Genomic DNA, 24,828 nt, shown 5'->3' with positions numbered 1-24,828 from the left:
AAAACAGCAAGTGTGTAAAAATGCATGGGAGAACACAAGCATTATAGTGCTCAAGGGAAACATGAGCAGTCACTCTGATAATCAAATGACTGGATTCCAAATTAAAATCCAATTTGTTCCAACCAAAGTAGTCTCAAAAGGACATCAAGTTTTACCATTACAGCAACTTACTCTTGTTAATAATTTATGCATTGTACAGTGACACTTGACTTAGTAAATCACATCTATAAGCTAACCCATGGCAAAACCAACAACATTTGAGTGTAGCATGCTAGCATTCAACACTAGCTCATAAGAAACGTTCATATTTAAGTTCATTAGGCGTAACCCTCCTAATGAATACACAACTGTGCTACATTGTAAGCCACACTTAATGCAGCACAGACAAAAAACATTTTATGCCACAGAAACTCTGGAAGTAGAGTTCTAGAACACATTAGTCACTTGAAATATCTTCATTAATGACAAGCAAAAAGTGTGACATATTTTCACTTTGACATTTATCTAAGGACCAAATTTCATGTGAATCACCAAGGAAAAATAGTCATATGGCAAACCATCATTTTCAGCCAAATGCAGACTGTTACTATGACTAAGCAAAATCAGCCCCACCCTCAAATTCATACCTACATAAAACATGCATTCCACATTGTAGCAGAAAAATTAATATACTGCATATACCTTCATCTTCAAAAAATACATGAGCTTTCAATGCTGTATAACAGCAATAGTTAATACTTAGTTCCAAATTCTTTTTTCAAGGCAATGAAACATGATTTTGGTTCACATGCCCTCAAGCAGACAGCCAAAAATCTTCACAGTGACTACTCAAAACATCATCAACATTAAGGGCCTGCCTTGTTTAGCACGAGGTTTATGTTTTTCCTTATGGAACGGATCTGTCACAACAAACCCTATTTCTTAACTTGAGAACAGCTTCTGTGGCTATACCATCCACACACTAACACACTGGTTTTGGACACAAGCATGACAAGTCTCCCAAGTCAGGCACCAAGCAGCTATGACAAATCTAAGGAAGGCTGAGTTGAAAAAAGTTTTCACAATTAACAGTGAAAAGCACATCAGCATTTTTTGTTTGGTATGAAGGGGGGGAAAAAAGTATACATGACACGAATACACTTTCTGTATTAATGTTCAAAATGTTTTCCAAGTGATGACCCGTGTGTCCCATTTTAATATTATATAGAAACACTAAATTATATAAATACTTCAGCAAATTTCATGTATTACTATAGCAAAAACAAAGATGCAAACAACTCACCTTTTCTACTCTTTCTTCAGAGCACATTAGTTGGATTTGTTCATGATATTGTTTCTGGTAATGTGTTTTCAATGTGTTTACTTTCAGTTGCATTTCCAGCTTCAGGTATTCTTTTCTGATTTCTTCACGGTTTGCAAACACATTTTTAAGGATTTCTTGGTATCTGTTAGAAGCAAAATAGCACAATGAAGAATATCCAATTAGCTGCTTAGACTTTGTTTTTGTTTAAAGACCACCCTCTATATTGGAGGCAAAGTTTCAAGTCCTAGCTAATAAAATATAAAGAAAATAAAGACAAATTAAAGCTTGTTATAGCACTGAAGAGTTTCAGTGCTTCAGTAAATGTTTCATATACTCAGACTAGAAACGTGCTGTGAAATGTATAAGGGGGTCACTAAAAATAAACCTTGTATTTATGAAGACAACGCTGGGATTCAAAACAGACTTCTCCAACCTCTTCACACAATTATTAGCTCTACCTCCAAAAGATACAAAAAAAGCTGTGTTCTCTACTTTGTATAGTGATTTATTAAACAGATTAGACTACTGTTGCCATAGACACATAACATCTCCTTCAAAAAAAAAAACACCCACCCTACTCTCTCTCAAAAAAAGAAATACCACACAGGATCTTTATTTGCTCAGTTTTTCCTCGGATTCTATTGTCCTTTTGTGATCAAAATTGTACAACAAAATTCAGATCATGCAACATATTTTACCATTCACTAGGCTAGTAAGTGGAAGAGTGATTGATGGTAGTTAGATATTCCAAGGAGACTGATGTTTAAATGGTCTCAAAATCTGCTTATTTCTAGCCTTCAATACAAGTTAGAGTAACAAGCATAAGGAGAAAGCCTAGAACCATTACCATATTGTCATGTTAGTTTCAGCAGCAAAAATTTTTCGCTTCACTCCTGAATACTGAAAGTATAGTCCAGGATAGTCCAAAAAGATACCGTATGCCTCAAAAATGACACCATAAGAATTCTTACATAAGGCACCACTTAACATGCATATGTTCTCAAGATGCGCAAACTGTGAGATTGTTACGCAGCATTTAGTATGAAATACCATAAAATACTGTACAAATACCATAAAATAGCACAGATTCAAGTAGAAAGCAAGTTGAAGACATTCTTGCCGTATACTTAACTTGCCAAGGTGTTTCAGAAGTAGCAATTTATTTCATAAAGTCTCTGAATAACCCCAGGTGTTTTATTCAGGTATTTTATTGCTTGCATTTAAAAAAACAAATGTTCTTCTCTCTAATTTCAGAGATTTAATAGTTTTTCCCCACAGTATCTAAAGAACGCTATTGTATTGGCAGAAAAAGAGATCTGTACCAACACACACACATACATGCAGTGGATTTTAAAGTATTTCTTTAAGGAATAAAATACTCCTGGTGCAGAGAATTACAGAGTTCTTACCCTACACTTTTACTATCTATACAAACATCCACCCTGTGAGTGAATGCTTACACAAGTGGCTGGAGAATTTTTTTCCCTCTGTAGTATCCATAGAAACATGGTTGCTCCCATCTGCTTGGGAAACACAGTAATTGAGAAGTGATGGTAAATCCTCTATTTACACCACAGTAAAACCCTAGGCATAATTTAAGAGAGGCTGGAATAGGCTCTTAACTCATACTCTGTCAACGTTAAGAACTATTACCAGTAAATAAACTGTGTCCCCCAGATGGAGTATCAAGCCTTTGCAGAGCTCCTGCTTTGAACTGGATTCACATTCTCAATGATCATAATTTTCATGGATCCATCTTTCCCATTCTTCTTCACTTAAAAAGGAGAGATTGATCCTGTAAGACCATCCAGAGTATGATTACATCTCTGGAGTACCTAGTTTCAGAGAGAGCATGGGCCCGTAGGTGGCAGCTCCAAAGCCAGTGTTCATTGCCTACCTCAACAGGCTCAAGACTTGAAGGTCTGGCAGACAACAAATCTCCAAGCTTTACTCAGGGGGAGCAGGAAAGACATCTGGGTTTGGAGAAGCAACTAGAAGCAACTAATCAGTTGTCCAGATCACACTGGAAGCGGAAATCATAGAAAGACATACTGAAATACTAAGCTGCAGTCAGTCTTTCTACTCTGTGTCAAACAGAAGGGAGAAAGTAGCAGAATACTGTCAGAACCTGTAAATCGATGTGAGGTAATCAACTGATCACACTGAGTAGGATCAACGTGAAAAGATCTTTATGAGGAAAAAAGCATACAAACCACTTTATTGCCAATTTCTTGCACATGTCTGACTTCTGTAATGTTTTGGAATATCCACTTATATAACTTGGCACAGAATATATCCAGAACATTCAAGAAATATTGTTGAGACCTTGCCCTTAACTATTTCTCATCTCACGTAGGCTGAAATAAAGGACAAATCGCCAGAAGTGAAATTAACCTTAAAGACTTCTACTATATAAAAATATGCAGAAAATCTGTCAGAAGTATCAATCTGATTTTGAAACTTACAGTTCTTTTGAAAATGCACTTTACATAACCTGAATGACGTTTGACACCTCACAGTGTGTGTAATACTAACCTCAGTTAGAAAGTCTTTCGCTCAGAAAGGTATTGCTGGGAATCCAAGTCTCCTGACACATGGAAGAAAACTGACTTCAGTCCCTTCCTGCCCTGCCCCAAATTGATACGATGTCAATAATTGACCAAACGCTATCTTAATTATTTTAGAATTTTGTTTGGCTTAACAATAAAATCCACATCATGCAATTCTACTACTTACTATGCTTTACCGAAATTTTTCAAGTACTCTAAATTTAAGGATATCCAAATCTCCCACAGATACAGACAAGATTCACCCTTAAAGTTTTTGCTACCAAAACTTTCCCAAACACTAGATTTTGTCTAGTAAGACACAATCATGTGCATTCGCAAACATATGTGCACGCGTACACAATTCAGTTTTAACTAGATGTCTTTTAGAAAGATAGTACTTCCAGGTGAGGGTCCTTCCAAAAACCCAAGAAAAACAGCAGAAATTAGATCTGAGCTCAAGATGACTTAAAATCATTTCATAGTAATATTGCTAAGTATTGACTCAAAATAAGGTTAAGACTTAAAACATTTATTCTACAAGTAGTTTTATAAATCATGCCAATTCCAGTTTTAAAGGAATCTTAATGTGATCAGTTTACCTTTTTATTTCCTCTTGCTGATGGTTTGAAAGTACTGCAGCATCGTAATTTTTAACAACGCTTGCTTTCTGTTCTTCATATGCTCTCAGTTTCTCTTTCAACATTATGATCTTAAAGAAAAAGGTACCTTTTAGTTAGAATTTATTTTCTGATTTTTTAAACCATCTTTCTACACATTTGTCTTGAAATACTTTATAAATAGCATTAAGTTTTATTCTTTTTGAAAGACAAAACATCCCTTACTTCAAAAGCCTAAACAGGAACATTAGGACAATACTTACCTTCTAGGTTTAATAACCACAACAATTCTTTTTTTAAATTCCAACTCACAACCATTAGTATTTCAACCTTTTCACAATAAATTTTGACATACCTCTTTCTTCTGTTCATTGCAAATTTTAACATATTGGCTTATGTGGCTGTCAAAACTAACAACGTTGCTCTTCAACTGTTAAAGAAAGGAAAAAATAGGATTTATGAAGGTGCCTTCAAGCTTCCCTGTAAATTAAATACACTGTGTTTAAATACTACATAATTATATTTGTTCTGTACTATGAAAAAAGGGATGAAAACATTCCTGACTTGCTCAAGAGAACTATGAGCCTCTTACAGCTTTTGCAGTAATTGACTGCATACCTGTGGCAGCAATTTTCCTCAGAACAGCAGTAATAATTACATTTACAGATGCAAGTGCATTTTGCATTTATTCAGACTAGTTTTACTATTTGACACATGCCTTGTGGATTTTATTATACATGTTATCTTTACATTATCGGGAAACAAAATGGAAAAGAGATGAAATAAATGGAAACTGCAGTCAAGACTATATTACGTAAAGGAAATTCAGCTGTTACAATACAAGCGATTATGAAAAAAGTCAAAATAGTCTGGGTACCACAGACCAGAAGACAGGATGCTGCAGCAGCTTTTCATTTATCAAGACTATCTCATTGAGCTTAGCTCCAGCTGAATTCTGGTTGTGGTAAAACTGGACTGGCTCTTGGACAACTGCTAGCACATCTTGCATGTGCTTTGCAGTTCTCCAAGAACATAATAGCAAGATACTGAAATTGGCTGTGAACTTTACCATATGAATATTATTTTTAGGTTTGAGGCTCACAAGACAAGATCTCGCGAACTAGCAGCAGCCTCAGTAATGAACACCCAGATAACGAAGCGTAGACCGCAGCAACGAGCTAACTCAAAGTTTTGAGACAAAAATGAAGTCAATTAAAATCACTTTTTGAAAGACATAACTCTCCTTCCCTGAAAAATATATAATACTTCGACAAAAGATCAATAAATATCAATATACTCACAGAAGACTTAATATCCTTTGCTCTGTTTGCATACTTAAGTGTATTATAAGTATCATCATAGAACATAGAAGAAGGACTAACAGCAGCTATCATTATTGTTCGGCAATTTCCTCCAAGGGAGTCTTTCAATAAACGTGTGAGCTTGCTGTTTCGATAAGGAATATGCTGGTTCTTGCTCTAGAAAGAAACGATTATCAACTAAGCAACTGTATTTTACATATCAATCTGTTCAAATGTTTGTTTACAATTTCATCAACACCATTAAATGCAACAAACAGCCTTGGAACTTTTCTTTTATGTAAGTCATCTTCCTCAAAATTACCTTTTAAGTGGATTTTTTGGGCATTATCTCCTGTTGGAACTGTTTAATACCTTCATAGCACAGGTATTAGCCAGGTTACTTTCTGGTATTAGGATACATAACCATTTCTGTGATGTGAGAAACCAACAGAAAAGGTAGGCTACGCTAAACTACTTTCAGTTCACGTGATTTCAGTTCACAATGATTAAGGTTGGGAAAGACCTTTTAGGATCCCTCTGCTCAAAGCAGGATCAGCTCGAGCAAGCTACCAAGGTCTATGCCCAGTTAGGTCTTGATTATCTACAAGGATAGAAAATCTGCATCTGCTCCAGGCAACCCCAAGTTTGTCTTATAAAGCTTCTTTTTGAAGTTACATTTACAGAATACCCATCTCAGTGCAAAGGCTGGTGAGGACCAGCCACCTACACCAACTAAATCAACATGCCATCTTTATGCCAGTGGTACAGGCTCTAAGTTCTGCCTCCCACTCCAACAGGGTAGTGAGGAGAATCTTCAGCTTTTCCTGGCAGCAGGAAGGGAAATAAAAGCTTTGATCATAGAATCATAGAATATCCTGAGTTGGAAGGGACCCTTAAGGATCATCAAGTCCAACTCTTGACACCGCACAGGTCTACCCAAAAGTTCAGACCATGTGACTAAGTGCACAGTCCAATCTCTTAAATTCAGACAGGCTCGGTGCAGTGACAACTTCCCTGGGGAGCCTGTTCCAGTGTGCAACCACCCTCTCTGTGAAGAACCCCCTCCTGATGTCAAGCCTAAATTTCCCCTGCCTCAGCTTAACCCCGTTCCCGCGGGTCCTGTCACTGGTGTTAATGGAGAAAAGGTCTCCTGTCTCTCGACACCCCCTTACGAGGAAGTTGTAGACTGTGATGAGGTCTCCTCTCAGCCTCCTCTTCTCCAGGCTGAACAGGCCCAGTGACCTCAGCCGTTCTTCGTACGTCTTCCCCTCCAGGCCCATCACCATCTTCGTAGCCCTCCTCTGGACACTCTCCAACAGTTTCATGTCCTTTTTATACTGTGGTGCCCAGAACTGCACACAGTACTCGAGGTGAGGCCGCACCAGCGCAGAGTAGAGCGGGACAATCACCTCCCTTGACCTACTAGCGATGCCGTGCTTGATGCACCCCAGGACATGGTTGGCCCTCTGTGGCATTTTCCCTGGCAAAATCATTTTCCCTGGCATATTTGAAAGTAGAAATTGCTAGCTGACCAAGGGGTGTAAGCTGTAAACACTGAACTTGAGTTTGGTAAAAGTTTGGGATGTTTTGTCATCCTCCCACATAATTATTCCCCCTCTTTCCCTTGAGCCAGATCAGGCGACTAATTCACTACCATGAACAAAGCAGGTAGAAGAACACAAAAATAAACTGTACAGTGAGTACCTCCTCTACCCCTTCAAAATAAACACCAACAAACAGAACCCAATACAAAAACATTGTTTCCTAATTTAATTGCATGGCTTCACAACTGCTAACACCAGCGAGGAAGTGCTAAGAACTATCTGGAGGCAGGAAGACCTGACAGGACTACCCCTTTGACTGGGCTGTACTGTTGAGGTGGTTTTGAAAGTGAGTTGATTTAACAGCTCGCTATCACCTGAAGGGACATCCTACTCTGCTCTTCATACCTCTGCTAACAGTCCTCACATTTAACTAATCCAGCAGATCGAGCAAGGAAGTTCTCTTGAAACCCCTCTTTTAACTTACAGCTTAGTGTACAGTGACCCATACCTTTGGAAACCATTCCACAATAGCAAAGAAAGCCTTCCTATACATACATCAAAATTTCAATAACAGAAAGCATTTGGGGGAGGAAATGGAGGCAGCTTATCTGGAAGATTCCCATCCAATTGGCTAGACAGCAGATTTGTTCCCTAGACCCAGCAGTAATACACACCCTCCAATTCTTGTTTTCTTGGCCTTAATGGCAAAAATGGAAAGCAACTGGAACCAGTTAAATAACTCATTTTTGCATCCATCTTAACTATTTTCATTTCAATTCTGCTAAGATACCCTTATCACTATCTTTAAGTATTTTATTGAATATCTATCATTTTTTGTACTGAACAGGTGACATTCTGTATATTTTTTATTTGCATATTGCTTTTCTTCATCTTAAAATAATGACTTGTACTTCCCAGATCCTGACCAAAAGGATATTACAATAAGGACACTTAAAAAGTTGCTTGTTGAAAACAGGAAATTCTTTAGGAAGACAAAAGGAAATAAAAAGGTTCAGTGTGGACTCTTTCAAGTCAGTTTACAACCAGAAGCAACTATAAGGGAAATGAAGATGAAAAGAACATAGCATTCTCTACAGAACAAGAGAAAACTCAAGGCTCTCCCTAATCACAGAGGAAAAAGTATACAACGTACAAAAAAGTACAAGAGTATACAAGGATAAGATGAGAACACTAGAAAGAAAGACATACTTTAACTGACAGGTAAGAATGTTAGTAGCAGTATTAAAATATACTTTAAGGAACCAATCCTAGGACAAACAGGAGAAAGTGCTTACAGTATTCCAAGTATACAGAACGACAGAAGTGAGTAACTACTGGTGCAACAGGAAAGCAAGTATGTCCATGAAGCCTCTTCCTGGCATGTATCCATCTCGATAGAAACATTTGACAACTACCTCTCAACATGTCGGTTACAGTTCTCATGCTGTTGACAGTACAAAGCACATTAAGTCCAAGTCTTTAATTATAAATAGAGGTGAGGAAGAAGGACGTTCTCCCAAAAATACATTTGCCAAAATCCCAGGCGTTCCCCCCGGCCCAAAGGATATTTTTGATTATTTCATGTTAAAAGTTGGAAGTTAATAGGTTGACACCCATACACAAAACATACCTCCCTTCTGCCAAGTTTACAAAGTAAATCCTCAAATGAATTAGCACTACGTTGAAAAAAGGCTTAGGAGGCTAGCTATTAATTGATATTACCATGTAAAATGTGTTTTACATAAACAGAAAGAATTAAGAGGTAAGAGAAGTTAAACAAGAAACCAAAGAGATCTTTTGTTTAAATGCCAGTAAGTGAGCAAAAAAGATCGCATGAAACAAGCTTTTAGTGACCATGACATACTGCTAAATTTCATGGACACAGCAGATTGCCCTAAAATTAAGCGCATAAGCCTCTGGATTTTGGAAAATGTGGGTAAGCTAAGCAGGTACGTTCTTTTTTTTAATAACGTGCAACTATCCTAAGAAAACTCTTTTTGAGAAGCCTTTCCCATCAGGGCTTTCTTTCATTTAGCTATCCAGGAGATGATGTTGAAAATCCACAAGGAAACCTTAAAGGAAAATGATCAAGTGAGAAATGTCAGCCACGTAATCCCTAATATTCAAGGAGAGCTTTCCTGGATTTCAGGCCTTAGAAGGGTTCTATTTCATAAATGAGCAATGCATAATCTGGAGTTATCTGAAGATGTTAAATATTCTTCAAATAAATTGGTAAACTGAAGAATTTTGCTAGACTGGATTGTAAGATACTGAAGTAACTATTTACAGCACTACAGCCTCGATCCATGGTAGGATATCAGCTGCAGACAAAATGCCCTGACACTTTGTTGACAGCAAGGAGAACTTGAAGGGAAAATCATATAAAGATCATCATTTTCAATACTGTACATTAGCTCTGGTATTATAGTTTTAGATGTTGCAGGAAGTGAGAAAAGTACATTTTATTAAATGAATAAAGCAAAAAAACTTCATTAACTGCATAAAATGTTTTTGTTAATCTGTAGTAGCATTAAGGTAACTGGAGGTCATGTACCTTTCTAATTATAGCCATACAAATTCTAGGCTTACTGACCATAAAACAAAAAATATTTATTCACCGGAATGACTAGCCCCAAATAGGCAGAATCTGCAACAGTTAAACTTACGTAAATCCTTAGTATTTCTGTTCTGAGCATAAGCAACAAAAACCAAGACATTTCCCATGTTTTTATTCATGGGAAAAATCTCCCTGTAGTTTAACTAAGTAAGCCTTTGACTTATCAATTATCCATTAATTAAAGGTATGCTTGTTCCAGCCACCAATATCAGCAGAAAGAAAATACATAAGGACACTCTGAACTTGTTTCTCTTTCAAGTGGAAGTTACTGTTGGTATTGGAACTACCGGGACAAAAGTTAAGTTGCATCAGATGATTCAGCAAATACCATTTTAAGGTATTTCTGTGTGTATTGTATGTAACCTCCCTTGCCCCTAACTCTACACATTCTTACAAGTTGAAAGACCTTGTACCTTGTTCATGTACATTTCCTGATATATTTCATGAGGATATCCTACTAAGAAATTCTAAAGATACAGTAGGAGTCAGAACAGATACCACAAAGAGCGTCACATTTTTAAACATAGTAAGAAGGGTTTTCACAACACTAGGAGGTGAAGACTGCACAGGATATCGGTACATACCTTTGGATCAGCCAAGGCATTAATGACATTTCCGAGAGCTAGGAGGGAGCGGTTAATATTTGCTCCTTCTCTAAAACGAGCCCCCTTGGCATTTGTAGCACTGGCACGTTCAGATCCTGCCAGGTCAATGAGGGACATTTTGGCGATGCGCACATTTTGACTAATACTAGCTGTTTTGTCTTGCTGCCTTAGATAAATCTACAAGGGAGAAAAAAAAGATCAAATTAAGAAGTAACCACTAACCAGTCTCTTATTACTCTAAGCAGTAAATTAATTTTACAGTCCAGCAGCTGTCTTCAGAAATAGTCCCTGGAATACTTTTAAGAGCCTAAGTTAAACCTTTATGTACTCAGCAACTGGCAGTCTGGCCTAACAGAACATAGCGAAACTGTTTCTAAGACTTACCTCACGTTCATCTGCTTCAGGTACCAGTAGGAAAATAAGAAGCTCAGTGTGGTTGCACTGGGTTTGGCTGAGACATAGTTACTTTTCTTCACAGCAGACCATGAGTTGCTTTCTTTCAAATTTGGGAAAGCTGATCAAATAGCAACAAAATAGTGTTGCTATTACACTGATCAACTGTAATAGTGTTGCTATTAATAGTGATCAATTGTAATAGTTTTGCACCGCTGTTTAACACCAATGTTTTGTTCAGCAACAGCAAGACCTTCTCTGTTTGTCTGCACACCCCTGCAAGTTGGTTTGGGGTGTTCAAGAACCTGGAAGGGAACATAGCCAGGACAGCCAACCTGAAGCAACTGGCAAGATATTCTGTGCCATACAACGTCACTCCCAGGGATTAAATGGTGTGTTTCTCCAAAATAGTCATTACTTGAAGAGTGTCCGGACATCGATCTGTTGGTGGAACCCGAGTGCTTTTACTTCACTTCTTGCATCTCTGTTACCTAAGCGACTATCTCAAACCACAAGCTGGCCTGCCCCACACACCTTCGCCCTTCTGATTCTCTCCCATACTCCACTGTGGGGGAATGGGCCAATGACTGGCTGTGGCCTTAAAACAGTGGCAAACTGGTGAGCTTCAAATTAATTTGATAACTAAAAGAGCTTGTTTCTTCAGCACTTCAGATATATACCACACTATTACCCTTTCAGCTCTCAAAGGTATTCACTTTTTAAATGCACCTTTAAGAATATGTCAAAAAGATGCACATAGGGATAAGTTGTACAAGAAAAAGGCTGGACTTGCAGTAATTTAGACTGAATTTATTCGAAGCCATCATTAATAGGGGTATAATACTCATCCACTACTGTGGAAATTCATACCACTCCAGGGTCTTCTGGAGAGCTGTGACCCCTGCAGTCCTGTACTCCTCCCTTCTTGACAGGGATTTTCAAGGAAAACATACAGGAAATATACAAGAAACCAAATACGCTTACCCCTTGTGCTAGTGAAGGTGTTCTTGTTCTGTTTTCTAATCACATAGGCAGAGAATGATTATGCAGTCACTAAGAATTAGTTATCCTTCGATGGCTTTTACTTCTCCACAGTTCCCTCTCTGTATTTCCTGTTTCACATTGAGTACCTTGCCATTTGTAAGGCTGACACTTTGACATTTCCATAAATGCACTTTCAGACTGAACTGGCAAAGTGTTGCCATACATAAGTTAAATGCCTAATGAAGACAATATCTCAACAGTTCAGTAGCTTTAAGCTTTGCTTATGCAAAACGAAGTCATCACAGCAATTTCTAATAGAGAAAAGTTGACAAGTATTGGGACTGAAGCCAATTGATGAGAATAAAATTCCTAAGACATGTACAAAAGTTACGTCAATACAAAATAGAAATGTTCCTACATCAAACAATAAAAGGAAGCCCTGTTGTACTATTTCCAGTGGGGCAAACATACAAAAAAAGAGGAAAAAAAGAAAAAACACTTCCCTTTATCCATCTTGATAAAGTAACTCTTAGCCAAGTAGCACTTGACCAAAATCCAGTAACATGAAGGGAAAAGTCAAGTGACATAGGAAAAGGTGGAGTGACATATATTGTATGATTCAAGCTTTTATAAAAACTCAAAATATATAGGAAACGCCCCAAAGCATCATCTTTTTCATTTCTTTGTCCATCAGCAGAACACTTTCAACAGTACAGTGTGGCAATTGGGATTTTACTTATAGATGCAGTAACTGCCTGACCTAGATAAAGGTTTCAAACTTGAGACAGACAGTACAGTAAGATAAAACTTGCACCTCTAAAATAGGCTCAGAATGTCCTGGGCCAAGACTTCACTACTTCTTCAGTCAGTTCTGGAAAACATCCTGCACCACTAAAGTTCACAACAAAAACCAAAGCCAGTATAAAAGAATCTGATCTCTACAAACAAAAGTAATGCTTAAAAGTTAGGTAAATTTTAAAAATGAAGAGGAACTAAGACAGCAATAGGGATTTCTCTTCATTTACAACTGTGGAACCAAAGAGAAAATAAGGAATAAGCAGCTAAGACTTTTTCAGAACATCAGACTTATGTAAACAATGCAGGTAGATGCAACAAGCTAACAAACAATTACTTGTAGCACTAGCAGACTAGTATATCATTTCTTGGAGATGTCAACACTATTAATAAGTGCCTCAAGTAGATAGCCTATCTGAGATCCCCCCCTTTGAAAGAAAGAGCCTATGGTTGTGAATTTGCATAGCTTAAATCAGTACACAAACGAAAACGTGAGACTTCCAGTAGCATTCATTGGACCAACATAGTTTCCAAAAGTATTACTACTTGGAAGTGCCTCATGTAGATATAGTATTCATATTAAGCACTTTTACACAGGAATTCCTGTAAGCGACATACTGCCTCTCCCTTCACCCTAAGCATGAAATCACTTCTGTGAAGAAGGCTTAAAGCCCATTCATTGTTAAATGAGCTGTTACTCAAAGGCTGCACCAGCTTATTTTTTTACTTTGAAGACTCATTATTAGTAGTTATTTACATAAATCATACATTTAGGATACACAGTTACCTAACTAAAGAAATCATGACTACTAGCAATAACTTCATCACTTGACAGAAAGGAACATCTAAGTGAAAGCAATTAAATACCTTTGTTGACAGCTAGATCATCTCAAACGGTAGAATAAAGAAAATGAGCATTCAGGATTATCTCATTACAATAATTAATTGAATGAGAAATACAGCAAAGAAAGTTTCTGCTAGCTACACTAATCTGTTGATGATCTGTTGAATCCTTGAACAAAATCAGTCAATGTTTTTTGTGAATGATCTGTGCTTCCGGCTGAATGCTGAGTACTTAGCAGAATATGCTTCTCAAGGCCATGGCAATACTAAGTTTTTTATGATGAAATGCCTTTTACTTCATGACAGAGTTTGAATATCCAGACATTGATCCACGAACATCAAGTTCACACCATCTTAGTGACTGCAGTTGCATATGGAGGCTGATTAAGAGACAGTAGGTACAGTTCATGCAACCAAGACTACTCTTCTAGCCACTACTACCCATAAGGAATAAAATAAGTTTGAAACAGAATAGTCCAAGAATAAAACGTCAGCTCTGTCAAGCTCAAAGACAAGTAAGTAAACTAGTTTTAGCAGTTTTAAAAATTTTATTAACAATAACTGTCTTGCAAGTGGCTCTGAAGAAAAATCATTCAGGGCTTCCTGCAAGCAACCTGAAAAGTCAGGTATTTCTTTTGCTTTTTCAAGTCAAATGCTTACTCTAACAGTATTTTGTAAACATTCAAAGAATTATTTGTTCTGATGTACCACAGTGGTTTATAGTGTATTTATTGTACACCCAAAAAAATTGAAGCTACCTCAGAACTTCTGAGTAGTATTGCAAAATAATTCAATGAACGTGCCACTTTTGTTCAATGTATTACAAAAAAGTTACTTGCTAAATATTTTTTTACGTATACAGGCACAAAGATTTGCTGTTTCTACACTATCTAGATATGACAGGATTTTGTTTTTATTATGTTTTGACTTTTATTGCCAACCAGTAAACAATCCATTCATCTGCAAGCCTTTATTTTTTCCTTCATATCTGCTCTCTAATCCAGAATTAGTTTGCAATAATGAAATTAAAAAAATGAAGTCCGCATAAGCATACCAACGCATTTTTTGTCATACACTCAAACAAACTTGTGGTAAAATACAAATATACTAATTCTGTTCATACAGTTTGTTTTCTTTGGTGAATAAGCAATTTTTGCTAACAAGTAAATATATCCACGCTGAGATCTATTTGCCAGAGGAAACAGAACATGGGCTGGAGAAGATGAATTCTCCAACAATCCCTATTCACCTAATTGCTTGCCTTCTTGTTAAAATACAACTAAGCTGCAACATCTACTTTAATTGCCTGCCATTTTTAGAAACAAACTGAGAAGAATCCAAAGCCTGCCAGATACAACGATACAACAATCAACTGTCTGCTGCCAAGCAAAGGTGAGAGGCAAGACAGTTCAGCCCAAAGCAAAGAAACACAAGTCAGCAGTTCATGCTCTGATCTCTTTCTGTGGCACTGCACTTTGTGCCTTATTAAAGATGGCACACACAGGTGACAATGCAGCTATTGACCTAAACTTCGTGAGAAGTCATTGCCTTAAATTTATGACCACAAGCAAGACCTCAGAGGAAATTAAAAACCAAAAGGACAATTTCAAACAGAAATCTAACATATATAGGAAAACAGAAGCTTTTAGAGTGGTAATGACATTTGCTGCATTAATTAATTCTAAACTACGTAGAATGTTTATCGGCTCTTAACTTTTTTTTCCCCATTAGCATTGACACAAAAGCTCTGGAGTACTTATTTTACAGCTATTTGTATTACCATCTTCTACATACCATCTTCTACATCAAAATAAAAATTTTTGACTGTAGTTACTAAGCATTACCTCAGTCTCCAGGTATAGTTAGGACCTGCCTAACAGTTAAATTATATCTGAGCTGTAACGCAAGTACCAGATTGCAAATTTGCTTATAATATTCTGCAACCCAGAAGAGCAACGTATAAATGATAGATGATAGTGTATTTTGCAGGAGACAAAAGGATCAAAGGATCAAGAAGTTTCAGCTAACAGGACCCATTTCTAGAGCATTTTATACAATGGTTTGTATTTAAGACAAGTCAAAACAACAACGTGATGGTCTGCAAACAGCAATATTTAGAGAAATCTTCAGTTCTAGCACACCTGTAGAACACCTGCAAAACCCTCGTCTGTTGAATTCAACAAAATATGCATTTCATTTTGATGGTCCAAGCATATGTCACTCAAATATTTTGTGTATAAAATCCACTTTACTTGTTCTAAAACTTGATGCAGACCAAGACATTAAGAAATCTTCAGGTGTGGAAAAATCACGATTAACTGAAGTAAGATTGCTAAGTGCTGCTTGAGACACTCAGTTTATAGTCAGATGTACAGTAATATTCTGTACAATACTCTTTGTATAAAAATACTGAGCAAAGAAGGATAAAAACAGCTTTTTGATGACAAAATTATAATAGGGAATTATTCAAGGCTCAAAACAACAGTTTCAGGGAAAAGATCTTTCTTTTAAGGTCTGCAGTTTGAACTATTGCAATTAGAGCTTATCATTGGATTTACTTTTTAAAAATTTAATCATTCTGGGACAAGAATTCAACAAGAACAGTTAACTGGGACACTTTTAGCTCAAAAAAAAATTGCGCATCAAAATTAAGGTTTGATACTGTTTCAAAAAAAAAAAGCTTCTGCTTTATTCAAGTTTTGACAATAAGTAAAGCTTATAGTGATACTTGTGTACATGTGCTATATTGTCTTACCTGAAATACAGCATGGGACCGAGAAGAGGAGGCATTTACATCTGTAGGATGTTGTGTTCTATTTTTATTTCCATAATCCAACATTTGAAGGATTTCCTCTGCTGATTTAGGCTTTAAAGTTAGAGCATAGCAAAAAAGAGAAAAGTATTTATCCTAACTATACAAGATCTTGCAGCAATTTTAAGATACATCAACATTCACCTTAAAGAAACACTAAGAACAACAACCAAAACATACAGAGGTACTCAAAGGTACAGTTACTTCAATTTAAACAAACCTACAAGTGTTCTCTATAGTTAGAACAAAAAGTCTTAAGAAGCCTTTAATCTTTCTTGTACTTTCATCAAACAGCAACATAGTATTCTTTTTCTGAAGACCCAAGCTTTGCAAAAGAAGGCTTTCCAAGAATGAGCCAAACTAATGTGACTGTTTGCTTTTCAATCATGAATCTACACACAAAAGCTAGAAAACTACAGCACATATAACAGGCCCTAAATGCCTGCAAGAGGACAAGTTAGTTAACAGATTGATGAACTAAGTTGTGTCACTAACTTTGCCAAAAAATAAAATGCTGTGCTTGCCTGGGAAAAGAAACAAACTTGGATTATGTACGTTATTTAAAAACAGAAAAATCCTGAGAGCTAGGCAAAAGGTTTTCCGAGGTGTTGAGCACTCGGACAGCACCGAAGATGGTGACATCCTTTAAGGCATACTAAGGTGTATTAAACAAACAAAACAAACAAACCTGAAGATAAACATCAAATCAACAGTGCCTGTTTGATAAAGCCATGATTTTGAGAAATGTTTTATCATTTTCTGTCCAAGACATCGATCCAAGTGGCTTTTTAACATGATTTTGAATAACTCATTTATTAGGTTTGCAGGCAAAGTTACCAGTGAGTAACGCCACACATACACAAAAACACAAAAAAGTTGCTAGATTGCATAGTGTTTTCATTCCACGATAACAACTTCATTATTTTACCTCATATATTATGAGCCTTCCAGAGTTTCAGTATCTATTTACATACCTGATGTAACGTTAGCCCTTGAACTACCACCCCTTTCTGGGTATCTTCACGAACAGCTAGAGGTCCCGAGTTCACCAGGAGATCGCGGATCTGTTCATTGTAGACCTTTAAAAAGGAATTTAAAACATCTTAAAAACTATGCTGCTTTAATTGCCGGGATTAAGTTGGAACAGAAATCATATTTTTAATACATCTTTAAGATCAAGTAACATTAATTCTGTAGAATTAACGCTAAACACCTTTCCTGCGTTGAGGTTGAAACACTCTGTTTATTCTATTTCCATGAATTTTTTTGGCCATTGAAATGGAACTCTTAGTAAATCTTTAGTTTCTATTCACAAAAAAAGAGTTTCTTACAAAAAATGCTTTTGCACCAAGTGTAAATACAAAGCGTTGATTATCACCGACTACACTTCATGATATATATACTTCAGTGAGACTTAATCCAAAAATAGTTCTGTTAAAGTACTTAATAGCTTTAATTCTTAGTCTGTGGAAGCACTTAAAGTACCACATTTTTTCCCACCCTCCCTCCCCCTCATTACTAACTACTCCTCTACTATGATTTTGTGGGGGCTAGAATATAGCAATAATTTGGCTATATTAGCAGTGCCAAGACAGGTGCTTGTAAGAACAGAACTGTGATGCAAAAGAGATGGAGATAGGAAAGAAAAAGCCAACAGCAAAGAACAACGGGAATATTTGAAGAAAGCTAAAGAGTGGCATAGCAGGTCTGATTGAAAAACTTCATCCATATGGGATACAGTAAAACTGAAAGGCAATCTTTATAGAAATTAACATTACTGAAAAAGTATTAGATATTATTTCCTTGTGCAATTTCGGCTCCTACAGGATTTTAATCTTTAAGTCCTGAAATATATCCCTGACAAGATTTTCTTCGTACACGTTAACAGGAGTTCAAAGAAACTCAACTAATCAGCAAGATAGGAATCATTAGGGTTTAATTAGTATGCTAGAAGAGACTGGCCTTTTTGTGAAGGCTTCCGTAAGACGGTAAAAGGTACCTACAAATAACATCTAATGTGCAAAGCACAGTTCAGTTCCGGGCCTATCAGGGACAGATTTTATGAAGTTCCAGAATGGTTTATAAGAAGGGTGAAGGGAGTAGGGAAAAAAAAAGACTTCTTTACCAAATTACACCTTATTAAATGCAACGTACCAAATCCAGGTGCTAACTTACCTCTAAATAAGACACAGCGACATTGCATATTTTATCTTCTTTTATTTGGTCCATGCAATTATAAAGTGCCATCATGGTTAAATACATCACTCCAGGATCTTCAGGAGAACCTAGCATCGTGTGAGTCTTTCCAGCTCCTGTTGCACCATATGCAAGCACTGAATTTTAAGACAAAAACACATACTTTGTACCAGTAAGTCAAGCCAATCAGGAACACAGACTTCAAATGAACATGCACATAGCTATCGTGTTGTACAGCTGTTTTCATAACCCAATCAAATCTCTCACTTAAGCTTGGTCTTTTACAGCTACCATACTGGTGGTAAGCAAATGGTTGCACCGGAAGATCTTGGAGGCCTTTCCCAACTGTACTGATTCTATAATCATCAAAAAACTATTTCAAAGTCATTTCTTTTTTCATTTTCAGTTCAAAGTTCAATCACAGGCAACTTAAATGGCAAGTATTAATCTTTACTCTCTTAACACTAAACCATGAACTGACTGCAGGTACCTATTGCATTTCCCTTACAATGTTCTATTTGCCACTTAAGAAGACAAGCTCTTGAAAAGCAAAGTTCATAGAACAGGTGAACACATTCACTACAACAATTAAACAATTTCTGGTTGAATAAATCTTTCCTGAGAGTCCTCTCATAAATGTACTTATTTCTAAACTGGTTCTGAAGTCTGTTATAACCCTAATAAGAAAACTTTCTCAAAAGAGAGCATAGGTATCTTCCATAAGCAGCATCAACCTCTCTTATCGACTAATTAAAAGGAAATACTTATTTAAATGTCAGTCTTTTAAAGGCCTCTGCAGCAGATGGATACAAACGTGGAAACTTTAAAGAATATAGCGATTTTCCTTGAATTGAAGGAGATGAATAGCAAGGTTACCTGTACAGTTATAGCCATTTAGGAAGCCATCAAGGACAGTTTTAGTAGTATGCTCAAAGACTTCCAGCTGGGATGAGCTTTCCGCAAAAACAGCGTCAAACACAAATTTAAGATCTTTCTTCGCTCTTTTGTTAATATCCCTGTGGACCAGCTTCTTCCTGTGAAAGAAGCCAACCTCCTCCTCCTTGGGATCGAAGACCAGGATATGCTGGTCCACGACATGAACAACTTTGCTGAAGTTGCCATCCCTTTCCTTCTGCGACTCCGGGCGGACGCGGACTACCACCTTCACGTGATTGCAGACATCTTCCTCCTTGGCGGCAGACATCACCGCGGGCCTTTCCTCCCCCCGCTGTGCTCCCAGGGCCCCCTCGGACCGAGCGCCCGAACCTTCCCTGCAACCGACAAACCGAGGAACGCTCCGGCAGGTGAAACATACGCGCGGGAGCGAGGGGAGACCGCGGCACTGCCCGGAGCCAGCCGAGAGACCGCCGGCCCGGCCCGGCCCGGCCTGGCCCGGCCCAGCCCGCAGCGTTGCCCCGAGGCCCGCCGGCCGCCCCCGGCCCCTCCCGCTCCCGCCGCCGCCCCTCACCTCCGGCCGCCGCCAACGGCCGCCCTGCCCGGCCGCCGAATTCAAACCCGAGCGGCCCGCCCCCCCCCCCGCCTGCTCATTGGCCGCCGCCGCCGTGACGCCAGCAGGGCGACGGCGACAGCGGTAAGTGCGTGGCGGGTGCGCGCACCGCGCGCGGGGCCGCGCGCTCCTGTCAGGGGCCTGGGCTGGGCTCGGCGCCCCTGGTCCCGTTGGGGCCGCGCTTGGTGGGCGCTGCCCCCCGCAGCCTCCTCGCCCCGCAGGGCGGCTGGTGCGGGCTGTGCTGCTCGCAGGAGGGGAGGGGAGTCCCCCGGCTGTGCGGAGCCGCGTGTGCCGTGCCCTCAGGGCGGGTAGAGCCTTCGGGGAGCTCAGCAGCCCCAGGCGGCGTGAGGGGGGGGCCTTGCTGGGCTCCCCCCCGTCCATGCGGTCAGCTCTCTGGAGAGGCTGTAGGACCCAAGGCCTCCAAGTGCTCTCTTCAAGGTTACGCTGTGCCACCTGTGTCCAGTTACAATGTTAATGGTATCAATACAGGGTCACGTTTAGTTAGTTAGTGATCCATTTATTTATTCAGAAGGTCTCACGTCAAAGTTCGGAGTTGTGCTGCCCGCAAGTGAGGGCACGAAATACGTTACTGCAGGCGGTGTTAAGAAAGGAGACATTTTGCAAATAAAGCCTTATTGTTACCTATATTCAACTTCTGACTGATTTTTTATGTGTTCCAATTCATCGCTTATTATTTACTGCTTGTGTGGATTGTAGCAGTACCTAAAACACTGCTCTTTGATAGCTCCCTGCCTCTTCTGGCTACAAATACGTCGAACTTGGCAACCAGAGTGCTCCTGTGTGGAGCAGGTGTCGCTGTGCCTGCTGGAGCTGGGAGCAACGTGACAGCTACGTCACAGCCTTGGTGGCGCTCGGATGTGGTTAGTCATTTAATGCGAGCATCTCTGAGGCGTTGGAGCGCCGTTAGAGTCCTGGCAGTGGCAGGGAAAAGGAGGGGTTCCTTAGGAAAAGAAAGCCGTTGTCGCTCAGATACGATTCATTGGCAGATGAGCTTCAACGTTCTGATAAAAGTTGGAGTGAGGGATTCTCAGACTCTTTGCTGGCGTGACACTTCTGCAAAGCCACCTATCTTGGGATCTGTAATGCCTTGATTGTAGCATTTCCTCTTTTTTTTAAGACAGACCTCCTGTTTTAAATATTTGTTTGAAAGTAACTCCCAACATCTACTGTTTTTCTAGGTTGATCAACTCCAAAATGTTATCCTGGCATCTCTGCCAAGTTCACAAATGTTTGTTGCTGCGCAATATAAAACTGAATTCAGTAAAGGTAGCTACTTTGACCAGAAGGATCCATTCTTCAGCAGAAGACTTTTCAGACTGTGAGTCGAAGGACCAAGCCGTACAGAAAAATGAAACTGAAGGGTTGTCTCAAAGCACAGAAAGCAAAAATTGTGGAAGATTACACATACCGGTGATGCTGGAGGAGGTTGTTAATTGTTTATCCCCCCAGTCAGGCCAGGTGAGTTAAATAATTGATTAGCATCTGTCATTCAGTAGTTATCCACCACAAAAATCTGTGCAGTATAGTGATAATTTGTTTAGAGAAATAAAGGGGTGCTCTTTAAGACTCTGTTCCACCTTTTGAAGTGTCTAAATTGTTTTGCAATTTGAATGATGTTTTATATTTAAAATAATAGAAATTTGTTATCTGTATGCCTGAATTTAACCAATAGGGCCCAATAAGCAATCTTTCTAGATTGCTTTTTTTTTTTTTTTTTTTTTCCGCATTTCGAAGGTTGTGTTAATTACTAACAGTAGCCGGGAATTCTTATATATTCTTATATCATCGGTTTGTGAAGAGCTTTTTGTATAAGAGATACAGAATGTATGTAGGTATTTTAAAAAACATGATAGAATCATTTAGGTTGGAAAAGAGACCTTAAAGATCATTGAATCCAACAGTCAAACTGACTTATCAAGTCCCATCACTAAACTTTAGAACTATGACCAAATTTTCACACAAGGAATGTATAAACTGTGACGTTATGTGTAATGTTTTTTCAGTTATGTAAGTTTGTACTTAAATAAGAATTAAGGCTAACAGAGGGACTATTCAACTTTGGTTGTTGATACAAAAACATTTTTTTTTGTTTTTTGTTTTGAGTGGAACTTACAATAGAAAGTATTCCTGTTTATAAACTCTAGAGAACACTGGTCTCTGAAGGCTTTTTGAGTGTTTAAATATTCATGAATGTAAAATACCTTATTATTGGGGTGGGATATTTTCACGTGTATATATGTTGCTTTGCAGAGATTCCTGTGCTAGTGGTTAACCACTAATGCCAGACATAAAAACACCAGTGCGTTATCTTGAACAGATACATTTATAATGTTACTAACCTTTATAGCATAATTGAAAATGAAAACCTAACTTCAGTTTTTCTTTTTCTAAAAAAGAGACAGTAAATGATGTATTTGCAGCGCTTTCTGAGGAGTGAAATCTTGAAAATAAGTAGTGTGCAAAAGGGCGCAGTGTGTCAACTGAGTTTTGCTAAAGCAAGCATCGTTGGAGCAATTCTAAACAAAGATGGAGACTGCTTTTCATTGCACGAGTGCTGGTACAGTTTACGTTAACATGGGTGTAGAACTGGGACTGTTGCATCAATTTATGTTTTATGGTTGAAGTCATGACTAGGAATGCTGTGAATCTGTTTTTGCTCCTTTTGAACAGGGAACATAACGTTCATATCCTGGATTTTGCTTTTCTACCTTCTCTCCTACGTACACAAAGGTTTCCTTTGCTCAGTTTTAACACAGTTATATTCTTTGTTATGAGAAGAAGTTGATCTGGGCCTTTATTTCTTGTAATGTCCTAAGGCGAGGAGTTGCCAGTAGATAGAAAATCCAGATAGAAAGGTAACATTCTCCCTATGCTTTTGATCAGTGCATGGGTTTTTCATTTTAGTTACAGGGGTTGCTAAGAAGGTAAATGTTACTTTAAGAGTGAGTCACAAGTGAGATCAAGATAGTACCCTCCTACTGAATATTCCAGTTGACTGACATCTTTGTGGAATCTGTTTGTCAGGGATTTAAGCAATAGTAGTTCCACTTAACTTTGTGTCTCCTTTTACTGCTTTAGATCTTGTTTCTACAAAGTCCCTTTGGTAGTCCTTTCTTGGAAACACATTGTACAAATCAGTTTTTACTGATCTACCTCACTTTTAAATGAAAAGTCTGTTGCAGTAAATCCACACACCACTAATTTCCCTCTTAAGCTTACTCTATTAACTAAACTACATTTTAGCCTTCTCAGTCTGATAGCATTCTTTACGTGTACTTGACCAGAGGTCTCGCAGTTCTTGGGGCAGATGGAGTTTTCCGTGTTCTCTTGAGCTTTAAAGGTAGCAAAGAACCGAACGTACCTTTTCAAAATGAATGTCTTTGGACATCTGCAAGTATGTTTTTCTTATTTTCACCTTACTTTTCCCTATTTTTTCTTTTGCAACAGTCACTAGCTATTGTCTTTCATGTCATAAAGCTGTAGCGATAAGACAATTTCAACAGTAGTGAGTTTTAGTATGAAACTTCAAAATCCTTATGAGTGTCTTCTAAAAAGGGTTCTTACAAACTGAAAAACTCTAGGAAACTATTTTGGTAGTCCAGCACAAACAGCCCACTATGTATATATTTAAACTTCAGCTAGAGCAAAACTAAATATTGTACCCTACTTGGATTTAATGGCAAAACTTGTATTCTGCTGACACCTATGGTGTTACGTTAAATATAATAGTCTAGAATGGAGATAGGGTAAGCTCTAGGAGCATCATCTAAGTTATGACAATTCTGGAAGTTTTTCCTTTTTATATGTGTAAATGAAATGGTAGGTGATCAAACTGGTGGTGAGAAAGAACGAATGAGATTGTTCCCTTTTTTCCAGTCTTTCAGTGACTCACCAGAAACAGTTAATATCAGATGATCTTTTTAGCGTATTATGCTGCTTTTACCTTTTTAAAAAAATATTATTCCTCAAAGAGATCTTGGCTTGCATCTTCTTAAGTTAGCTGCCACATGTTGCCAGAGGTACCCTCTTTGATTTTTACTTTTTACTACCCAGCTTGCATGGAAGGCCTATTTTTTTTTTTTTTTCTTGTTGTTGAAATAATGTATTAGGGACATCTAGCTTCTAGAAAGAGACAGATACTTCTTAAACATCCAGCTTTCCTTTCAGTCTTTCAGGTCTGTATTTCATTGTTCCTGTGACAGCTACTATTTTCATGCATCCAAATGTCAAAATATTTTTTCAGCTGAGAACGAGTGTGAGCATGGCCTTCTAAAGTAAAGAAGGAAATGTCAAATACTGCTGACAGTCTCATATTGGTCTTTTATCGCTGAAGTGTTGTTCGAGCTCTGCAATTGGTTTGAAGACAGTAGTCTATCACTTCCTGAAGTTTTGTGGCCATTGTTGGATGTTGCTGATCCAGAGCATCGTTGTTTCACAGAATCACAGAATCACAGAATTTCTAGGTTGGAAGAGACCTCAAGATCATCGAGTCCAACCTCTAACCTAACACTAACAGTCCCCACTAAACCATATCCCTAAGCTCTACATCTAAACGTCTTTTGAAGACTTCCAGGGATGGTGACTCCACCACCTCCCTGGGCAGCCTGTTCCAATGCCTCACAACCCTTTCAGTAAAGAAGCTCTTCCTAACATCTAACCTAAAACTCCCCTGGCGCAACTTTAGCCCATTCCCCCTCGTCCTGTCACCAGGCACGTGGGAGAACAGGCCAACCCCCACCTC

The 24,828-nt window shown here is 38.4% G+C and overlaps 2 protein-coding genes across 2 annotated transcripts in view; one reads left to right on the top strand and one right to left on the bottom strand.

Annotated features, from left to right (window-relative positions):
• Positions 1-19,802, bottom strand: part of KIF18A (kinesin family member 18A) — a 40,371-nt gene extending 20,569 nt beyond the window's left edge. Inside the window, exons 1-9 of the mRNA XM_035328908.1 lie at positions 19,436-19,802; positions 18,539-18,696; positions 17,338-17,442; positions 16,307-16,417; positions 10,516-10,713; positions 5,771-5,947; positions 4,825-4,899; positions 4,452-4,561; positions 1,283-1,445 (exon numbers count right to left, since the gene is read on the bottom strand). Of these exons, the coding sequence (XP_035184799.1) occupies positions 1,283-1,445; positions 4,452-4,561; positions 4,825-4,899; positions 5,771-5,947; positions 10,516-10,713; positions 16,307-16,417; positions 17,338-17,442; positions 18,539-18,696; positions 19,436-19,763 (1,425 nt within the window). The 5' untranslated portion in view covers positions 19,764-19,802. The remainder of the gene's footprint in view (positions 1-1,282; positions 1,446-4,451; positions 4,562-4,824; positions 4,900-5,770; positions 5,948-10,515; positions 10,714-16,306; positions 16,418-17,337; positions 17,443-18,538; positions 18,697-19,435) is intronic.
• A 226-nt stretch (positions 19,803-20,028) lies between these two features.
• METTL15 (methyltransferase like 15) overlaps positions 20,029-24,828 on the top strand; it is a gene marked incomplete at its 5' end in the record, with an annotated part of 98,008 nt that continues 93,208 nt past the window's right edge. Inside the window, 2 exons of the mRNA XM_035328627.1 lie at positions 20,029-20,150; positions 21,266-21,545. Of these exons, the coding sequence (XP_035184518.1) occupies positions 20,029-20,150; positions 21,266-21,545 (402 nt within the window). The remainder of the gene's footprint in view (positions 20,151-21,265; positions 21,546-24,828) is intronic.

Source organism: Oxyura jamaicensis, chromosome 5 (genome assembly GCF_011077185.1).
Source record: "Oxyura jamaicensis isolate SHBP4307 breed ruddy duck chromosome 5, BPBGC_Ojam_1.0, whole genome shotgun sequence".
NCBI lineage: Eukaryota > Metazoa > Chordata > Aves > Anseriformes > Anatidae > Oxyura > Oxyura jamaicensis.
Note: the sequence above shows the minus strand (reverse complement) of the source record. Positions and strands in the feature narration are given on the sequence as shown.